The sequence below is a fragment of the Microtus ochrogaster genome, unplaced genomic scaffold, assembly GCF_000317375.1.
Source record: "Microtus ochrogaster isolate Prairie Vole_2 unplaced genomic scaffold, MicOch1.0 UNK47, whole genome shotgun sequence".
Classification (NCBI taxonomy): Eukaryota; Metazoa; Chordata; class Mammalia; order Rodentia; family Cricetidae; genus Microtus; species Microtus ochrogaster.
Genome location: NW_004949145.1, coordinates 1,900,376 through 1,920,031, shown reverse-complemented (window position 1 = coordinate 1,920,031; position 19,656 = coordinate 1,900,376). Strand labels below are relative to the sequence as shown.

The 19,656-nt window shown below is 55.8% G+C and overlaps 2 protein-coding genes across 2 annotated transcripts in view; both read left to right on the top strand.

The window, feature by feature from the left end:
- The first annotated feature begins 4,304 nt into the window (after positions 1 to 4,304).
- Positions 4,305 to 10,659, top strand: Znf628 (zinc finger protein 628). Its single transcript, XM_005369320.2, has 2 exons — positions 4,305 to 4,475; positions 7,535 to 10,659. Exon 2 carries the CDS (start codon positions 7,540 to 7,542, stop codon positions 10,639 to 10,641), a length of 3,102 nt encoding a protein of 1,033 aa, XP_005369377.1. The 5' UTR covers positions 4,305 to 4,475; positions 7,535 to 7,539; the 3' UTR covers positions 10,642 to 10,659.
- Positions 10,660 to 10,840: 181 nt separating this feature from the next.
- Ssc5d (scavenger receptor cysteine rich family member with 5 domains) overlaps positions 10,841 to 19,656 on the top strand; it is a 22,799-nt gene continuing 13,983 nt past the window's right edge. The window contains exons 1-11 of the mRNA XM_013354511.2: positions 10,841 to 10,920; positions 11,106 to 11,463; positions 12,017 to 12,143; positions 12,680 to 14,656; positions 15,146 to 15,172; positions 15,435 to 15,743; positions 16,021 to 16,134; positions 16,379 to 16,492; positions 16,821 to 17,129; positions 17,643 to 17,960; positions 18,393 to 18,551. Of these exons, the coding sequence (XP_013209965.2) occupies positions 14,632 to 14,656; positions 15,146 to 15,172; positions 15,435 to 15,743; positions 16,021 to 16,134; positions 16,379 to 16,492; positions 16,821 to 17,129; positions 17,643 to 17,960; positions 18,393 to 18,551 (1,375 nt within the window). The 5' untranslated portion in view covers positions 10,841 to 10,920; positions 11,106 to 11,463; positions 12,017 to 12,143; positions 12,680 to 14,631. The remainder of the gene's footprint in view (positions 10,921 to 11,105; positions 11,464 to 12,016; positions 12,144 to 12,679; positions 14,657 to 15,145; positions 15,173 to 15,434; positions 15,744 to 16,020; positions 16,135 to 16,378; positions 16,493 to 16,820; positions 17,130 to 17,642; positions 17,961 to 18,392; positions 18,552 to 19,656) is intronic.

The following is a 19,656-nucleotide window of genomic DNA, read 5'->3' as shown; positions in this document are numbered from 1 at the left end:
AGCCCTGCCCTAGGGACAGGTTTTCCCAAGGCAAATATAACAACTCTGCTTAACCCAACGAAAGTGTCACTGCTCTGCTCGGCTAACTAAGGGAAAGTTTCCACTGGGGGAAGAGTTAGAGTTCCGCTCAGGTCCCCCGGAGTGTCACAACTCCACTCCTCCGCTTCCGCAGAGACAATGCTACAGTTCCGCTCCACTCCAATGGGCGCCAGGCAAAGTTGTTATAGCTGGGCTCTGCTCTGGACGCCACAACAAACCTCACCCGAGAGAAGAGATTTATCGGAAAGGAAGAATTCAGGCCGGGCGGTGGTGGCTCACACCTTTAATCCCAACACTCGGGAGGCAGAGGCAAGGGGATGGAAAAAAAAATCAGTTTTGGTCCCAGTCTGTGAGACTTTTCCACCTCATGAGGTGGACCTGAGCAGAGTCCCTCATCCACCTCTCCTCAGTCAACCCTCTGTCCTGATGGCAGGGTTCCTGCTTCATGAAAAAGTCTGCGAGACATTCTGCAGGATACAGAAGAAAGTGACTGACAAACTGCCAATATAGGCGGACCTGTCTTTGAAATTTCCTGCTTCTTGGAAAAGTCTGCTGGGTACTATGGGCCTGTAGGCTCAAGATGGATGCCCCAATGGTACAGAAAAACTTTGGGTGACTGTCCAGGTAGCGAGATGTCTCTGTCAATTCTAGAGTTTTGGAAGTTGCTTCCAATGAACTTATTGTTTACTTAGGTAATATTATACCCTTCTGGAGTCTTTGATGGAGTTGAAGAATTTATAACTATAGTTATAGTTTTCCTTAGTTATAATAAAAGATAAAATAGATATAAATATTGTAACTGCAATTCTTGCTCGATAACTGTTTTGTTATATGTAATTTTACTGTGCTAAAGTTAAAACCTTCCTTTTTATGTAAACAGAAAAGGGGAGGTGATGTGGGATTTCCCTCTGTATGCTGTGATTACCATTAATGAATAAAGAAACTGCTTTGGGCCTATGGCAGGGCAGAACTTAGGTAGGTAGGGAAAACTAAATTGAATGTTGGGAGAAAAGAGGTGGAGTCAAGAGAGAAGCCTTGTAGCCCTGCTGGAGATAGATGCTGGGAACTTTACCCGATAAGCCACTGCAACATAGCAGTACAGAGATGAATAGATATGGGTTAAATTAATATGTAAGAGTTAGCCAATAAGAAGCTAGAGCTAATGGGCCAAACAGTGATTTAATTAATGCAGTTTCTGTGTGGTTATTTCAGATCTGAGCTGCCAAGTGACCAGAATGACCAAGTGGCCTTCCCAAAACAAACTAGTGTCCATTGAAACAAGCAACCTCCTCCAACACTATCCCCCACCCCTTCCACACTCAGAAGCCTCATTTGTATTTCCAAGTCCACTTATTTAAGCAGGAGGCTTAGCCACCTCTCCCCTCCCACTGGGCAGGCCTCAGGGTGGTCTCCTGGGATTCAGAGATGAGGGAAAGGATGCTTCCCCCCTCAGGTCAGGGTCTGGAGTTCAGCAAGAGGGGGTTCTGGCCTTGGAAGAGGCCCAGCAGCCCACTCTCTGGGACTGGCTTCTTAATGACCTTCTGATCTGGGTCAGAAGTTAAGAATTGCCCATCTCACCAGGCAGTGGTTGCACACGCCTTTAATCCCAGCACTCAGGAGGCAGATAAAGGCGGATCTCTGAGTTCGAGGCCAGCCTGGTCTACAAAGTAAGTTCCAGGACAGCCAGGGCTGTTACACAGAGAAACCCTGTCTTGAAAACCAAGCAAACAAACAAAAAGAATTATTAGGTTATGGGGGCTTGCACTAAGGTGGGAGAGAAAAGCCCAGAAGACTAGACAATGTGAGCAGGGCAGGCTCTTCCTAGGAAGAGCTGGCATGAACAGTGCATGGAGTGAAGGTTAAGTGGTGTGGAAGCCTGAGGATGTTGGAGACAGCACGAGTGTAGACCTTTGGGTAAAGAAAGTGGCCTGGGAGGAGCGAGCTTAGACGGAGGCCATGTATGCTGCACCAACGCCCACATGATATCACGTGTTCCATGCTGCCAGTGGAGGCACAGGATCTAATGTCTGCCCTGTTGGGTTTGGGTTTTGTTTTGGTCCGCTCTCTTTCTGTGATCTTTCCAGCCCTCCAATTTGGAACAGGGGTGCTTACTCTGTCCTTGTATATCAAATCATGGAACTTGCTTTTTGATTTTTCAGGGGTTCACAGCTAAGGGAATCTTGGGAGAGACTTAAAAATATATCTATTTTTGTGTGCATGGGTGCTTTGCTTCCATTTATGTCTGTGCCCACATGCCTCGTGTCTCTGGAGGCCAGAAGAGGGCAACCGGTTCCTTGGAACTGGAGTTACAGACAGTGTGAGCCATCGTGTGGGTGCTGGGAATCAAAGCAGATTCTCTGGAGCAGTACCCAGTGCTCTGAAACACCAAGCCACCTCTCCCGTCCTCTTTAAATTAATGATCATCCTCATGGCTCATTGGGTAAAGGTGCTTGTCCCTAAGTCTAAAAACCTGAGTTCAGTCCCTGAGATGATGAAAGGCAAGAACTGTACTAATAAAAGTGGTTTTCTGGCTGCCAAGCTTATCATGGTATACGTGCGCACACACACACTCTGAAGAAATAAAAGAAAAAAATTAAATTACATTTATCTCCTTATTCCATTTGTGTGTACATGTGTGTGTATGCCACACAACATGGGCTCAAGTCAGAGGGCTATTTGTGGAAGCCGGTTTTCTCCTTCCACCCGATGGCTGTGATTAGACCTGCAATGCTGTCTCACCGGCCCTCTGAGTGTCGTTCTTTTAGTTAAGACGGCTAATGCAGGGCTGGAGAGATGGCTCAGCAGGTAAGAGCAATAGCTGCTTTACAGAGCAGGGGTTTCAGTTCCTTGTGACCACACCAGACAGCTCACAGCTGCCTGTTGCTCTAGCTCCCGAGAATCTGACACTCTTTGGCTTCTTCAGACACCAGGCCCACATGTGCTGCACAGACATATATGTAGGCACTCGCACATACACAGAAAATAAAAATAGATTTAAAAACAAACAAATCTTAAAGAATCTGCTCCCCTTGCCCAGGAATTAAGAGAGAGTTCTTTCTTAGCAACTTCTTGAGATGTAACCTGAGAGTCAATAGAAATGGCCTTGTGGCTAATGCTAAGGCAGTTAGGAGCCTGTCCTTACACCGGAGTGTACCTTTTCCCCTGACTCTCCCTTGGGAAGCTCATGTCTGCATTGGATGCGTCTTTCTTCTGAGTTTCTTCCTTTCCTTTCTTTTTCTTTCTTTCTGTTCTTCCTTTTCTTTTTCAAGATAGGGTTTCTCTGTGCAACCCTGGCTGTTCTGGAACTTGCTTTGTAAACCAGGCTGGCCTTGTGTGGAGCTATGTCTGTCCCCTTGCTACTGACAAGAGGACCCTGGTTATCACAGATGTCTCCAGTAAGAGCTAGGCAGAGGTGGGTTAGCGGTAAATGTATCTTTTGAATAAACATAGAGAAAAGCCTGTAGAAGTCCATTGCGGTGGTGAACCCTATAATCCCAGCACTTGAGAGATAGAGGCAGGAGGATTAGGAAATCAAGTCCAGCGTGGAGCTGGTGGTGTGTGGGTGTAAGCTTCGCAGTCCCAGAGTGTTTGGCTTGAGGCATTGGCTTTGAACTAGTGGATTTCTGGAGCGTTTTAAGGAACTGGTGCTGTGATTAAGTGTGTGTGTGTGTGTGTGTGTGTGTGTGTGTGTGCCTAGGGCAGTTCCACTGGTAACTAGTGGACACAGACGGGAGCTCCGGGTGACCACACTACAATGCACAAGAAGCTCCCATCCAAGCAAAGCCCAAACTCATCTCACGCTTGTAATCTCAGCTCTGGGGAGGTGGAGGCATGAGGATCATGAATTCAAGGCCAGTCTGGGCTGCATACTGGGCAACCTACATGAACCCGTGGCCTCACAAAATACATAAATAAATAAAACAAAATAATCTGTCCCAAGTCATCCTTGCCCTGACTGAGAAAGCCTGCGTGATCCACACCATGGATGCCAGCGAGCAGGAGGAAAAAGGCAGGTTTGCAGAGGGGACTTCAAACTCCCCGCGAGACCCAGGCCATGCAGGAAGGTGGCATGCCTCAGTTTCCCCCGTCCGAGGACCTCCTCTCCAAGAGGACGGACTCCAGACCGAGACCTACACACGCCTCACTCCAGGACCCCAGGAATCACGCAGCACTCGGAGCACCCCAGTGGGGGGTGGGGTCGGGCTGGGAGAGGCGTGTTGCGTCATGACGCACGGCGGCGGCGGCGGGGTTTGTGTGCGCGAGAGGCCGCCGATAAAGGTTGAGTGCCTCGCGCCGGGGGCCGTGGGGAGGGAGCGCGCCCCCGCCCCCTCCCGGGCCGCGGCTCCCACAGCGCTGTGCCGGGCCCCGCTTCCCGTCAGCCCCCGCGGGAAGGCCCTGGGGTTCTCCTTGATCCCCCTCCCAGACCGGGGCCACAGGTGAGAGACCGGAGGGCGCGGTGGGGGAAGGGCCGGAGGGCGGAGTCGTTTGGGCAACGGCGAGCGGGAAACCGGAAGGGGTATCTTAAAGGGAAGGTGGCTACTTCGCCTCCGATATTTAATCTGTTTCGATCGGCCCCGCCCTCTTAAAGGAGAAGGGCACTGGGTTTAGCTATGCATTTTTGCAAAGCTTCCTGTCTCCCCGCCCCCTTTCTCTTAAAAGAGGGTGACAGTTTCCCAGACATTGAAGGAAAAATTTTGTAATCCTGCTGGTCCCTAGAATATCTGAACAAAGATAGAGATGGGCATTTAACCTTTATTATTTTTTTCCAGTCAAGTGTCATGTAGCTCAGGATGTCCTCAGACTCGCTGTATAGCGGAGGATGACATTAAATTTATGATCCTTCTGCCTCCCTCCACCTTGTACGTGTTGGGATTACAGGTCTGTGCTACCAGGCCTGGTTTTTTCTGCTGTACTGGGAATAGAATCCGGAGCTTCATGCATGTCAGTCACTAACAACCGAGCTATATCCCAGGCCCCAAGAGCATCGAAGCCCAGCTTTTTAAAGGGGACTCTTACTGCTAAGATGGGTTCCTGTTTCTTTGGGCATCTCGTGTTAAAAGATGCGGCCTGACCTCTCAAAGGCACATGGGAGCTTAACCTCATTGGTGGCTTACTTGGCAAAAGAGACACCAATCCTTTAAAAAAGCAATCTTTTCATAGCCCGTTGCTCGTCCTTTAAATGCAGAGATCCTCCATAGCTTGTCTAAAGGGAATGCCTAGTCTTGGTCCACTTGGACTGTATTTACTGAGCATGCACTCAGCTGGTGCTCTGCTAGGTGCTGGGATGCAACCGTGAACAAGAAAGGGCTCCCTGTTTACATGGTGCGAACATTAGACAGAATGAAAGTGGCAGCAAGAAGGCTAAATGTCTTGGGGAGGGGACACTGTAGCAGTGATGGAGGGTTTACTAGGGCAGGGTCAAGCTGGTACCGTTTTTTGTTGCCAGTGGCATCCATCAGGTTCACAGGTCAGGAATCCTGCCAAACACCCAACAATGTATGAGCCGGCCTCTCTGACAAAGAATGCCCCATCCTCAAATCTCTGTGCTGCTGAGGTTGGGACATCCTGACTGGGTGGCACTTAGCTGATGGCCCCGTGAGGAACGGAGCAAACCAAGTATGCAGAGAGAGCAAGGGAGTGCTGAAGGGGCTTGAGGAGGGTGGTCTGAGGAGGGTGGTCTTGGAGGGTGGTCGTCTGAGGAGGGTGGTCTGAGGAGGATGGTCGTCTGAGGAGGGTGGTCATCTGAGGAGGGTGGTCTGAGGAGGCGTCTCTGAGGTAATTTTAGTGCAGACGTGAGACAGGGTGAATCGTGGATGGTGGAAAGAAGGCGTACTAGGCGGGAGCCACAAGATGGGGGGTCACTCTCCCTGCCTGCTTGAGGCTAGAGGGACAGGAGGCCAGCAAGAGGGGGGAGAAGGCCACCCGTCTTGAACATCCAGCAGGCTGCTGTAAGAGGTTTGTCCTCTGTTCTCATACAGGCGTGACTGCTACCTAGGGTGCTCTCCCCCACTCCCTGTGTTGTGTGTAGTGCTGGGTTCAGGCCTAGGGGTTTGTGTGTGTTGGAGAGGCACTCCATCAGCTGAACTACATCTCAGCCCTACTTGTAAATATTTGATAAGAGGGCATAGAAGGTAAAAACAACCCGGAGTTAGATTTTGGTTAAACGCGAGGTGTTTTAGGCACAGTGCAGCAAGCATGGGGAGCAAAGGAGAGTCTTCAGGAGCTGTAGTTTTGGGGTCCTTTATTTATAGATTGTGGAATCCTAAGAGAGGGGGCGAGGGCTTCCAGAGAGAGACGGGTAGACAGAAAGAGCAATTCTTGACTGCGCTCTAACTCAACCTCCAGGTTTAGAAGGATCCAGCCCAGAGGCTAAGATGGTGACAGGGAGGAGCGTCAGCCTCCTGAAGCTAGGAAGATGTGCCCTAGGAAAATCTGAGCAACAAGGGCTGGGGACAACAGGTGACTGAAGCGCTCCCAGAGGGAAGAGCAGGTTGAGGGGCTGGAGGGAACTGAAGCAAGGGTGTCACTTCTTTGTGTGTGCTGCTGAAAACCTGGAGGATTCCAAGGGAGGTCAGAGGCCGTGGCACAGGGCAGCATGTGTGGGGGAATCCTACAGTTCCTCAGCCTTGTGTTGCTGCTGTTTCGGCCTGGATCTTTGTGGGGTTCATCCTGTGCACTGTAGGGTGTGGGGAAGCACCTCTGTCCCCTGCACTTGGTAGACAAGCTACAGTGAGTGTCTCCAGGCATCACAGGTTGCCCCCTGAGTGGGAAGAGCACTGGTGGAGCACGGGATGTATGTTCTGACACCTTTTCTCTTCCCTGTCACTGCAGTGAATGATGGCGGAAGGTCACCTTCAAGGACCAGGGAAGCAGGTTTCAGTGGGAAGAAACATGCCAAAGGGTTACCTCTGAGCGCAAGCAGGGACCAGATAGTGCAGTGTGAGCTGAGAAGCATGGGGAGTGTCCAGAATGTGCACATGAGTGTAGGAACAGTGAAACAGGCAGACCAAAGCCGGGTTGTACCAGGGCGTGAGTGCACGGAGACCAGGTGACACCGGAAGTGGTGGCACGAGGGGAGTGATGGCGTGATGGAAGATTTTGGGGACCCGAGAGAGAGGGAAGGGGCAGTGGGAGGGAGAGGTTCTGGTCACTGAGTTAAACTGTTTAGGGTGATGGGGGGGAAAACTGTTGAGGTGGGGAAAGGTAGGGGCAAGTCTTCAAACCAGAGCAGGAAGCCAAGCCAGAGGCTTCTAAGGCACTGCCGTCCAGGGAACAAGTGTCCTGAAGGCCGCGCTCTATCTGGAGACCACCATCCCGGGTACTCCATTATTTCTCATAGTCTGTGTGTGATACTGTGTGTTAAGCCTAGGCTGTTGGAAGCTCTAACCCTAAGGAAGAACCCCTACAGTGTGGGTGACACAGGGAGGCTGCCCTGTTCCTTGGAGAGGTGATGAGGGCCAGTGCTAGCCCACTCTGATCAGAATCCTCCCACCAGGTGTGATGGCCAGCTCCCACGTGGACATGGCGCCAGCTTCCACCACCGAGGGAACCGAGGAAAATCCAGGCCCCACTGCCCCAGCACCCACCCCCGCTGCTCAGTATGAGTGTGGGGAGTGCGGTAAGTCCTTCCGGTGGTCATCTCGGCTCCTGCACCATCAGCGCACGCACACGGGCGAACGGCCTTATAAGTGCCCGGACTGCCCCAAAGCCTTCAAGGGTTCCTCAGCCCTCCTCTACCATCAGCGGGGCCACACAGGCGAGCGGCCGTATCAGTGCCCAGACTGTCCCAAAGCCTTCAAGCGCTCCTCCCTGCTGCAGATCCACCGCAGTGTTCACACGGGCCTGCGAGCCTTCACCTGTGGCCAGTGTGGCCTGGCCTTCAAGTGGTCATCCCACTACCAGTACCACCTGCGACAGCATACTGGCGAGCGGCCCTACCCATGCCCAGACTGCCCCAAGGCTTTCAAGAACTCGTCCAGCTTGCGGCGCCACCGGCATGTGCACACCGGGGAACGCCCTTACACCTGTGGCATTTGCGGCAAGAGCTTCACACAGAGTACCAATCTGCGCCAGCACCAGCGGGTACACACAGGGGAGCGTCCATTTCGCTGTCAGCTCTGCCCCAAGACCTTCACACACTCCTCCAACTTGCTGTTGCACCACCGCACCCACAGCCCCGCCCCTGGCTCCATCCCCACCCCTGCGGGGGAGACCAGCAGTGCCAGCACCAAGGTCCTGGTCTCTGATGCCTACCTACAGCCCCGCAGCCCACCTGCACCCCAAGTCCCGTCCCCTCCACCCCCACCTGTGGTCCCTGAGCTCTTTCTGGCAGCTGCGGAGACCACTGTGGAGCTGGTATACCGCTGTGACGGCTGCGAGCAGGGCTTCAGCAGCGAGGAGCTGCTCTTGGAGCACCAGCCCTGTCCGGGTCCCGCCGTGGCCGCCGAGCCCCAAGATGAGCCTGCCGAACTGCCCCAGGCCGATCCCACTCTGCCACAGCCCCCGCCTGTCACTGTGGAGTCCCCGAACTTTGCTTGCCTTCCTTGCGGGAAGTCCTTTCGGACCGTGGCTGGCCTGTCCCGCCACCAGCACAGCCATGGCGCAGCCAGTGGGCAGGCCTTTCGCTGCGGCAGCTGTGATGGCGCCTTCCCACAGCTGGCCAGCCTTTTGGCTCACCAGCAGTGCCATGTGGAGGAGGCGGCCGCTGGACGCCCGCCCCCTCAGGCTGAGGCTGCTGAGGTCACCTGTCCCCAGGAGCCTCTAGCCCCAGCCACTCCTGCTCCACCTCCACCCCCGCCTGCCCCTGTTTCTGCAGAGCGGCCATACAAATGCGCCGAGTGTGGCAAGGCCTTCAAGGGTTCTTCTGGGCTGCGTTACCACTTGCGGGACCACACCGGCGAGCGGCCCTACCAGTGTGGGGAGTGCGGCAAAGCCTTTAAGCGTTCCTCTCTGCTGGCCATCCACCAGCGCGTGCACACGGGCCTTCGAGCCTTCACCTGTGGTCAGTGTGGCCTCACCTTCAAGTGGTCGTCCCACTACCAGTACCACCTGCGACTGCACTCAGGTGAGCGGCCCTATGCCTGCAGCGAGTGTGGCAAAGCCTTCCGGAACACATCGTGCCTGCGGCGCCACCGACACGTGCACACTGGTGAGCGGCCGCACTCCTGTAGCGTGTGTGGCAAGAGCTTTGCACAGACCTCCAATCTGCGGCAGCACCAACGCGTGCACACGGGCGAGCGACCCTTCCGCTGCCCACTCTGCTCCAAGACCTTCACCCACTCTTCTAACCTGTTGCTGCACCAGCGCACCCATTCTGCCGAGCGCCCTTTTGCCTGCCCTATTTGCGGCCGTGGCTTTGTCATGGCTGCCTATCTGCAGCGGCATCTGAGGACGCACACCCCAGCCACAGCAGCCTCGGGCACCACCGGCCCTACTGCTCCACAGCCTCCTGCCCCATTGGCTGCAGCTCCAGCTCCACTGGCTGCCCAAGATGTTCATGTCCTTCCCCACCTACAGGCCACACTTTCACTTGAAGTAGCTGGGACCACAGCTCAGGCTACACCCCCAGGCCAAGTCGTCCCCAACTCCCAGACATTTCTCCTGGTACAGACTGCCCAGGGCCTTCAACTGATCCCTAGCAGTGTCCATCCCCCTACCCCTCCACCACCGCCTCCACCCCCCAAACTCATTCTGCTGCCTCCTGCCAATACTGGGGGTATGGGCAATGGTGCTGCAAGACAGGGCCCTCGGGTTGTGGGGAAAACTGGACAGGGGACAGGGGTAATGTGGTTTCCAGGCCCAAGTGGTCTGGGGATGCAGGGAGGGGGTAATGCGGGGGCTAGTGGGGGAGGCCAGAGCCTCATTGTTCTGCAGAATGTAGGGAGTGGAGAGACAGGGTCACAGGAAGTGAGTGGGGTTCAACTTCAGCCAGCACAGGAAGTGGCCACGGTCCAACTCCAGCCTGCACAAGAAGTGACCACGGTCCAGCTGCAACCAGCACAGGAAGTGACCACAGTCCAGCTCCAGCCCCTGACAGGCCAAGTCTCCAGTTCTAATGGCGGGGCTGTGGCTACGGACACTCCAAACCTGCTGGTGGTTCAGAGTGGGGCTGCTGAAGAGTTACTCACCGGCTCTGGGCCTGGGGAGGTGGGGGACAGCGAAGCCAATGCCAGTGTGGTTCAGGATGTCCTGTTTGAAACGCTGCAGACAGATGAAGGGTTACAGAGTGTGCTGGTGCTGAGTGGGGCGGATGGCGAGCAGACCAGGCTCTGTGTGCAGGAGGTGGAAACCATTTCCCCTGGGCTGACAGAGCCACCCGCCACTGCCCCAGCAGGACAGAAACTCCTTATCATTCGGAGCGCTCCCGCTACCGACCTGCTGGAGAGCAGCAGTGCTGCAGGAGGCACCGCGACACTGCAGCTCCTGGCCCCACCAACACCTGGCCCAGTCTCTGCCCCTGTCGGGGTGCCCGTAGCTCCCACCTCCCAGATGGTACAAGTGGTCCCTGCAGTGGCTGGCCCGGGGGTCATGGCTCCCCAGAGCTTGCCCTCTATCCAGATTGTACAGACTCTGCCCGCAGTCCAGTTGGTACACACATTTTGAAGAGACCCACAAGTACCTCCGTCTGCCACAAAGCCCCTCCACACACACACCCTCCCCCCCGCCGCACTAACTGTTCTCCTCAGCTGGGCTGAGGTCAGCCGAGTCAAGAGGGCCGCTGGCTAGGCTTGCTAATAAAGACAGAGTCTCTTCTTGGTTTCGTTTTCATGGGGAAGAGGATAGCCATGGGCATAGCTTCTGCCTAGGACTTGGAAGTCTTCATTCTTGCCACCGGCTCTGAGATGACGTGCTTTGTACTCGGAGGCTAGCTGCTTCTCCAGGGTACAGCTCAGTTCCCCCATCCTTTAAATTTTTAATGAAGAGTTTTATTGTGTGTGTGTGCGCGCGGGGGGGGGGGGTTACACCTGTGGAGGTCAGAGACTTTGTGGGCGTCTGCCATGTGGATTTTCTTTTGGCAAGCTCTCTTACTCCCTGAACTATTTCTCTGGTCCTTTCCCATCCTCTAGTGTGTGTGTGTCCGTCCGTCCGCGCAGGTGCGTGTCACTGTGGTCACTAGAGTAGGGAGGATCAGGGATCAATTCCAGATTCTTCACTGCTTTCGTGTAAGTCAGTCCCACCTTCACCTTACCGGAAAGGTAGGTAGAGGGCTATTACTGATCCAAACGATACCCAGATGCCACCGCGTTGAGATAAAGGTGCCTGCGGATGGGGATGCTCTGTACAGCTCCCACTCCTACCCGGAAGACCCAGGCGCCAATGAGACTAGGTTTGCAAGCAAAGCCTCCTCCTCCTGATGCTTAGGTCGCTTAGCAACGAAGGACCGGCTAGAAAGGAGCTGTGCTAACCCTCCACAGGCAGGCCTGGGTAAGAAACCCTCTCTGTCCCCCACCCCCTTCCTCTTTCCCTATGGTTCTCCCACCGGCCTCCAGCAGGTCACTGCTCTTGCCTCGCCCTCGCAGTTCCCTCGTTACTCCCAACCCCTGCCCGGTGGTGGGGGAAACTTGGCAACAGTTGCTAAGGCGCCAGCCCCGCCTCCGGTCGGGAGTGTGAACGTCACTTCCGCCGGTGACCCTTTCCTGACCCTGCTCCCCCTTGCTGTCAAGGGATTCGAGCAACCCCGTGGAGGTGCTTGCAGGGCCCTGTTACTGCTCGCCGCATGGGGACCACTGCAGGAGATGGGCTCCTGGAGAGTGGGGAGGGAACGAGTTTACAGATGGCTAAATGCTTTCCCCGGAGTGGGGGATGATTCGGGGAGACTTTGAGCCCCACTGGGTATAGGGGCGCCTGACCTGCCACTGTGGCAGCCCTCTTTGGCGGTGCTCCAGCATCCTTAGTGACCTGGGAAATGCTGCAGTCCATTTCTTCCAGGGCTCTGAGGAGTCAGGTGCCCACCTAACACAGACCTACTTGTTTTCAGCAGGTGCACGACGCCAGCTCCCTTCTGGGGAGGGGGCGGCGGCCCGGGGGCTGCCATGGCCTCCAACCACCTGTCAGTGCGGGAAATGAGGGAAGATGAGAAGCCCCTGGTGCTGGAGATGCTGAAGGTGAGAGGCCGGCAGGGGCACCAGTGAGCATGCGCAGCTCCTCAGGGACGTTCATTCAAAGTGGGTTCCACCTGCCCCGCCCACCTGCCTGTGCTCTCAGGGACCTCCAAAGGGGGAATATCTTTGCCTCGACTGTTTTCAAATGGTCCCTTATCTCTAGTTCCTTCTTACATCTCAGCTGCTATTTTTCAAAAAGAGCAGCTGGAAGGGTGTGGGGGCTGGATGTTCAGGCCTTCTGACCGCCAGTCGGCCTCACTTATCAGCCCCAAAACGACAGATGTTCTCATCTCCCAGACCCTCCTGCGAAGAGCCCACGGCCTCACTTTCTCTATCCTGTTAAGTCTTGTCTGGTGTTTTACCCTAGCATGCCCTCCATACTCATTGGCTCCAGGCCCTGGTTCATTCATTCACTCAGCCCTTCACACTCAGTGGGTCAGGCTGGAACTACCCCAACAGCTGTCGTCTCTTCCCACATGGGAACCCTTCCTCGGGCAGTCCAATGTGATGAGTGGCTGAGCCCCTACTCCCACCCACAGGCTGGTGTAAAAGACACGGAAAACCGTGTGGCCCTCCACGTTCTTACACGTCCACCAGCCCTTCTCCTCCTGGCTGCAGCCAGCAGCGGCTTGCGCTTCGTCCTGGCCTCCTTCGCCCTGGCCCTCCTGCTGCCGGTGTTTCTGGCCGTGGCTGCCGTGAAGTTGGGCCTGCGAGCCCGATGGGGCTCTCTGCCTCCGCCAGGCGGTCTGGGGGGACCCTGGGTGGCTGTCCGCGGCTCAGGCGATGTGTGTGGGGTCCTGGCTCTGGCCCCTGGTGCCAATGTGAGGGACGGAGCCTGAGTCACCCGCCTCTTGGTCTCTCGGTGGCACCGTCGCAGGGGCGTAGGCAGGAGACTGCTGGCCTTTGCTGAGTCCCGAGCTCAAGCCTGGGCTGGGAGTGTGGGGGAGCCTCGTGCCCGGCTCGTGGTCCCAGTGGCTGTGGCTGCTTTGGGGGTGGCAGGGTTATTGGAGGCCTGTGGTTACCAGGCAGAGGGAGGTTGGGGCTGCATGGGCTATATGCTGGTTAGAGAATTCAGCAAGGATCTGTGATTATAGACCATGCCCACTGGGGAGATGGGCGTGAAACCGGCACCTAAAGAGCACCTACTGTGTGCCAGGCACTTTCCATCCCTTCCCTCAGTGAAGAACTGAGGTTGCTGGATGCACATGGCCCGCAGTGGACCTGCCAGGTGCAGTAGGGTCTCTTCTTGGTAGACCCCAGGGACCGCTAGCGGTCACCCTGTCCACTCTTTGCCCCCTAGTCTGTATACATTGAAAAAACAAACAAACCTCTGGTTCTACAAAACCCCTGTTGTGTGTGTTTTAGGTCTCAAAGGATATTTGGGGAGAGTAAGAGGCAGAGTTAAGAGTCTGTGACAGGGAACCCCCAAAGGGGACAGATCTTCTGGAATGGGTGGGGCTGGGAGCACCGAGTTTCCAAGCCCATCTGTTTTTTTACAGTTTGTTAATAAAGCCAGAGACTTCTGCGTGTCTGTCTCCTCTCTGATTCCTTTTCCAGCTGCTCCCTCCGAACCCCCTGCTTCTGTCTGGCTCCTCCTCTCCACAGTTGACGTTAATTGCTTGGGAAGGGGCGGTGCAGCAGTGTGCTGGGAGAAGGAGAGGCAGAGGCAGTGAGCTCACAGCGGCTGCCGGGCCCCTGCCAGGCCTTCTGAGTCATGCTCCCCATTACCACATTTTTTCCCCCTCGCAGCTGCCTGGTGTGTGTGCATGTGCGTGTGCGTGTGTGTGGACACCCCCTCCAGACTGAAGCCTTGACCCCTTGGTCATCCTACCCTCCATACCTTTGTTCTGGGAACTAGTAAGTTCAGTCACTCCTTCCTCAGATAGGGACTAGAAGCTTCCCATGCAGATTTAACAGAGTGGGTATCAAATGGAGAGAGGTTTTTTGTTTGTTTCTTTGTTTTCAGTTTCTTTTCTTAATCTAGGAAGTCCCTCCTAGTGTCTGGCTGCAGGCCTTCTTGCTACTGCAGGATTTCCCCCAAATCTGTCCACTTCCAGCCACACTTCCTTGGCCAGATAACAAGAGGAGGCAGGAGGGTGTGCCCTCAGCCTTATCCCCCCCAGAACCCAGGCAGTCCTGTCCCTTCCCAGAGCTGCCGTCCCCATAAGCATCTCTGAGCACGTGGCCCTCTGGAGCCTGGCTGGCCGCCTCGCTCCAGTGTGGGTGTCTGCACTTGAACACCTCCCTTCTGCCTGCCCACCGCCCCCCCCTCAGCCTCAGCTGCAGCCAGCCCCCTCCCCCTCCTGTCCCCTGCTGCCTCCTTGCAGCCGGCTCTCCCTCCTGGCAAAGCCTCAGCCCAGCCTGCTCCTAGCTGTCCAGGGCGCCTCAGCAGCCGGCTTCCCTCCCTCCTTCCCTCCCTGGCTGCCTCCTCCTCCCTTCTCCTACCCTCCTTCCCCCTTCACCCCCATCCCCTTCCCTGGACTCTGCAAACATGAGGGTCTTGGCCTGCCTCCTTGGTGAGTGACCCATTCCTGGGGGGTGGGTACCTTGGGGACCTGGACTTTCACCTCTGACCCTTTAGTTTGTCCAATTTAGGGACACAGGCTTCAGGGAGCCATTTCTGGCCCTTGGTGCTCGGGGATAGCCTGACATCTGGTTGGCCACCCTAACCCTCAGGTACCCAGTCTTTAGCACGTCCTGCCTAGCAACCCAAGTGACCTGCCCTTTGTTGCACTGGCATTCTTACTGCAGGGGGTGAAGGGGTGGGGGGTATCACTCCCTACCATTCAATCTGGTCCCCAGCCCTGTCTTCAAGAGTCAGGCATCTATCTGGGACCCCACCCGCCCCAGGGACCTGTAACTTATCCCAGCCTCCACCCAAAGTCCATTCTAGCCATGGGGTTTCTGACTCAGAGGAATCTGAATGCCAGGGGATCCTGCACTGGGGAAAGGACCCCTCCCCTTTGACTCACCCTTCACTCTGTCCCCTCCAACCTCCTTTGCAGCACTACTGGTGGGGACCCAGGCTATTGGTAAGTGTCCTGATTCTCCAGTGGGCCTCACCCAGCTCCAAGGCTCCTGTCGTCACTCTCCTGCTGGTCCCTGCTACCCTGTTCCACTCTGACCTTCCACACAGCCCTCAGTATCTCTAAGACATCCACTCATTGTATCAGGAGTCCTGGGTCCAGAGTCCTGTCTCCGGGGTAGCTGGCTTCCTGATGGTACCTTACTGTCCCCTAACCCCCAGACCACAGTTCTCCTGTCTGGAGTCACAGCTTTTGCTTCACCCCTCAGAGCGACTACGCCTGGCTGATGGCCCTCACGGCTGTGCGGGACGCCTGGAGGTCTGGTACAGCGGGCGCTGGGGCACTGTGTGTGATGACGGATGGGACCTTCGGGATGCTGCGGTGGCCTGCCGAGCGTTGGGCTGCGGAGGGGCGCTGGCCGCCCCTGGGGGTGCCTTCTTCGGGGAGGGCACTGGACCTGTGTGGCTCAGTGAGCTGGCCTGTCGGGGCAGTGAGGGACAGCTGGGTATCTGTCCCCACCGGGGCTGGAAGGCCCATATCTGTTCTCACGAGGAGGACGCAGGCGTCGTCTGTGTAGGTAAAGGACTCAAACTCCTCTCATGTTGATGGCCCCGGGAACCCCCAAGTCCTTAGTTCCTGTAGATCTGAGCTGTCTAGAAGCTGAGAGGTGCCTACTTATCCCCCATAAGGCCAGGTGCCCCATCTCAGGACTTCCCCCCCCCCCAGCTTACAATCACTTATTTCTGAGCCCTAGGGAATTTAAACATCCAGGTGGTTCTTCTGTCCCAAGGATCAAATGACCTCTCTACTCCTTACCCCATGGCCATCCTCACAACTCCTGTGCTCTCCCAAAGGTCAGCGTGCAGCTAACTCTAGAGAAGATTCAACATCCCTACTGGATCAGGATCCGTGGCCACCTCTGTCTGGGGAGCTGAGCCCGAGCTCAGAGGAGCCCCCAGTGACTCATGGTGAGCACAAAGGACTAGGCCTCTTGTCCCGCAACCCGGTCTGTCTCAGCTATGGGGGAAGGTCATCTTGCTGCAGATGTTTTTCTGCAAGCTAGTGAACTAGTGTCCTGCGTGACCCAGGAGTCCTCCACACTTCAGACCCTCAGCGAGAGTCTGGTGCCTCTCTCAGAGAGAGAGGTGCCAAGGAGTCAGGAAGGATGGATAGCTCAGACCCTGACCTCCGGGTCACGTCTCGCTTTCCCAGCTCCCCAACCAGCAGCAAGCTCCCAGAATGGCCCTCGCAAGAAGAACCCCCGACCACCCAAGCAGGCCAAGTCCACCCGGGCCCCTGTACTGACAAATGGAGCTTCCCGCCAAGGTAACCTCCAGATCTCCCTGGTTTCCCTCACTGATCTGGGTGCCGGGAGCTTCCCAGACTTTCTTCTGCCTGTGGCCCTCCAAGGAGGCCAGTGTTCAGTGTTCTCCCTCAGGATTCAGGCAGGGCTGGCCACGCCCTCTAACTGATCCTTCCCTTATGAGACCCAGGGGTCCTGCCAATGGCGGTTCTCTTTTTTGAATGAGCCAGTCGGCAGACAAACTTGAGTCCCCTGCCCTTTCTGGGCTTCAGTTTCCCCAGGTGGAGGAACAAGAAGCTGATATTAGACCTAATCCTCTTACGGTCTCCCTTCTCTGTCTGTATCCCCCAGAGCGACTGCGCTTGGTCTCAGGTCCCCACGGATGCGCTGGCCGCCTGGAAGTCTGGCACGGTGGACGCTGGGGCACTGTGTGTGATGATGGATGGGACCTCCGAGATGCAGCAGTGGCCTGTCGGGAGCTGGGATGTGGGGGGGCGCTGGCCGCCCCTGGGGGTGCCAGATTCGGACCTGGTGCAGGACCCGTGTGGATGGACGACGTGGGGTGTGGAGGGGGAGAGCAGGCTCTCCGGGACTGTCCCCGGAGCCCCTGGGGCCGGAGCAACTGTGACCACACTGAGGATGCAGGGCTGGTCTGCACTGGTATGCGGGATGGGTGGGGGGCACAGATTACCCCCTCTCCTCTTCAGTTCTCAGGTCCCAGCTCCTCCCTCCCCCCAGGAAGCAGTAAAAGGCCTGGCCTCAAGGCTGTCTCTCTGCACATTCTCTGGAAATATGGGAGAGTCAGATTTGATGCTTGGGTTTAGTCTACCAAGCTTCAGCATTCGGGGAGCAATGAGGCTAGAAACCCGGACAAAGGGCTAGGGGTTATGGAAAGGCACTTGAGAGCTCCCTCCTCCATTCCCTCTCTTCCTTCTTCTACTGCCCCTCCTCCCCATCCTCCACATTCTTGTTCCCTGTTGGCACAACTCAGTACCTATTCACCCATCCTGATTCCTCTCTGGTCTAACTCCGTACCTGCGCACCCATGCTGGACTCCTACAGAACGTTAACATAGTCCTCACGAACTCATTCTAGTTTTCCCCTCTGGTATAACATCTGCAGCTCCTCATCCATTCTAAGTTCTTGTCACTCTATCCCCTGTCCTATATCCAGGTCCTGCACCCAGGCTGCGACTTGCTGATGGTCCCCATGGCTGCGCGGGCCGCCTGGAGGTTTGGCATGGCGGTCGCTGGGGATCGGTGTGTGACGATGCCTGGGATCTTCGCGATGCTGCTGTGGCCTGCAGGGAGCTGGGCTGTGGGGGCGCGTTGGCCGCCCCAGGGGGCGCCTTCTTTGGGGAAGGGGCTGGACCCATTGTCCTGGATGATCTCAGATGTCGGGGGAATGAGACAGCCTTGCGATTCTGCCCTTCAAGGTCCTGGGGCCAGCATGACTGTCACCATCGGGAGGATGCTGGGGCTGTGTGTGATGGTAAGGGCCTGTGAGTGACATCAGTGGGGAAGGAGGGGACAGTGGGTGTGTGGCCACCTAGAGTGGATGGGAAAGAATGTTGTCCCTGCTCATGCTGCGTTTCCTGTGTGTAGATTTCCCTCTTTCCCCATCTTACATTATGTGAAACCTTGGTTGGAGTTAACTAGGGTAGCTTGGTCTCCCTAACAGACACTGGATATTGTTTGATGGGATGAACCCAACTTCCTTGCTCCTAGTTCAAGCCAGTCTTGCCTGCTTAGGGGTGCTTCCCTCTCCTCTCTGGCCTCTAAACTCCCTCCACATTGCGCTCCCCCTACCCTCTTATTTCTGCCCGCTTCTTGCTGTGGGTCGGAGACCTGGAGGCCCTGGGCGTCGTCTGTGTAGGTGGCAGCCCTGGAGGTAATAATACTAATGTCTTCTTCCTCGACCTAGGCATGCCGCTAGGCGATGTGCAGCCCACAGCCCCCACAGTCGACAGCAACACCTCAGCACCCCGGCTTCTGTCTACCTCAGTGAACCAGACCCCAGGGCCAGTAGGCAGTCTGCCTTCTGCCTCTCCCACTGACCCTCCAGAGCCTGGGCCTAAAGCTGGTGAGTCCCTCTCTGCCCTGGCTGTGTGTGAGACTGTCCCCTGCTCACTAGGACACATACTGGCTGACACCCTAAAATTCAGGGCTGTGTTTGCATACGGGTCCTGCCTTCTGTAGTTGCCCTGAGCAGGGCAGGAGGGGAGGACGAGAGTCCCATCACAAGCTTCTGGGTTCTCATGCCCTGGAGTGGAACTGTCACAATGTCCTCTGGCTTGCTCCAAGTAACAGCACAGCTTAAGAATTGTTTTCACATGATGAGGACTAGGGAGATGGCTCAGTGGGTAAAGTACTTCCTGTGCAAGCATGAGGACCCGGGTTCAGATCCCAGCACTGGAGGAAAAAGCTTGGTGTGGCAGTACACACCTGTAGTTCAGGGCAGGAAGAGCAGAGACAGGAGGGCTCCTGGGTCTTGCTCTAATTCCAGTGTGTGTGTGTGTGTGTGTGTGTGTGTGTGTGTGTGTGTGAGAGAGAGAGAGAGAGAGAGAGAGAGAGAGAGAGAGAGAGACAGGAGGGCCCCTGGGGCTTGCTCTAACTCCAGTGAGGGGAGGGGGAGTCAGGGAGTGAGGGAGGGATGACAGGAAGACCCTCCCCTGAGCTTGCTCTAACTCCAGCAGGGACGGGGAGATAGGAGGGCCCCTGGGGTTGCTGCCCAGTGAGTTGAGTTAGATCAGTGAGCCACAGGGTCGGTGAGACTCTGCCTGAAACAATGACTTAGAGAATGATGTCAGCCTCTGGCCTCCACAGGAATGCACATCCATCATCCACACAAACACCCAGGAAATCCTCTAGAGCTGGAAAGATGGTTCAGTGGGTGAAGGCGCTGGCTGCAGCCTGACAACCCAAATTTTACCCCAGGACTCACTTTGTGGAAGGAGAGCATTAGCTCTCACAAATTTTCCTGACCACATACATGTGGTGGCATACACACACACACACACACACACACACGTGCATACACACATAAGTAAATGAATGTAATATTTAAAAAACTCTAAAAAAGTAAAATAATTCCCTTGGTTCAGTGGGCACAGTGGTGTACTTGTGCAGTTCCAGCACTCGAGAGGCTGAGGCAGGAGGATTATGAGTTTGAGGCCAGCATGGGCTGC

Bases quoted from the DNA above. Each gene is read 5' to 3' on its own strand.
- Znf628 (XM_005369320.2), top strand. From the start codon at position 7,540: ATGGCCAGCTCCCACGTGGACATGGCGCCAGCTTCCACCACCGAGGGA.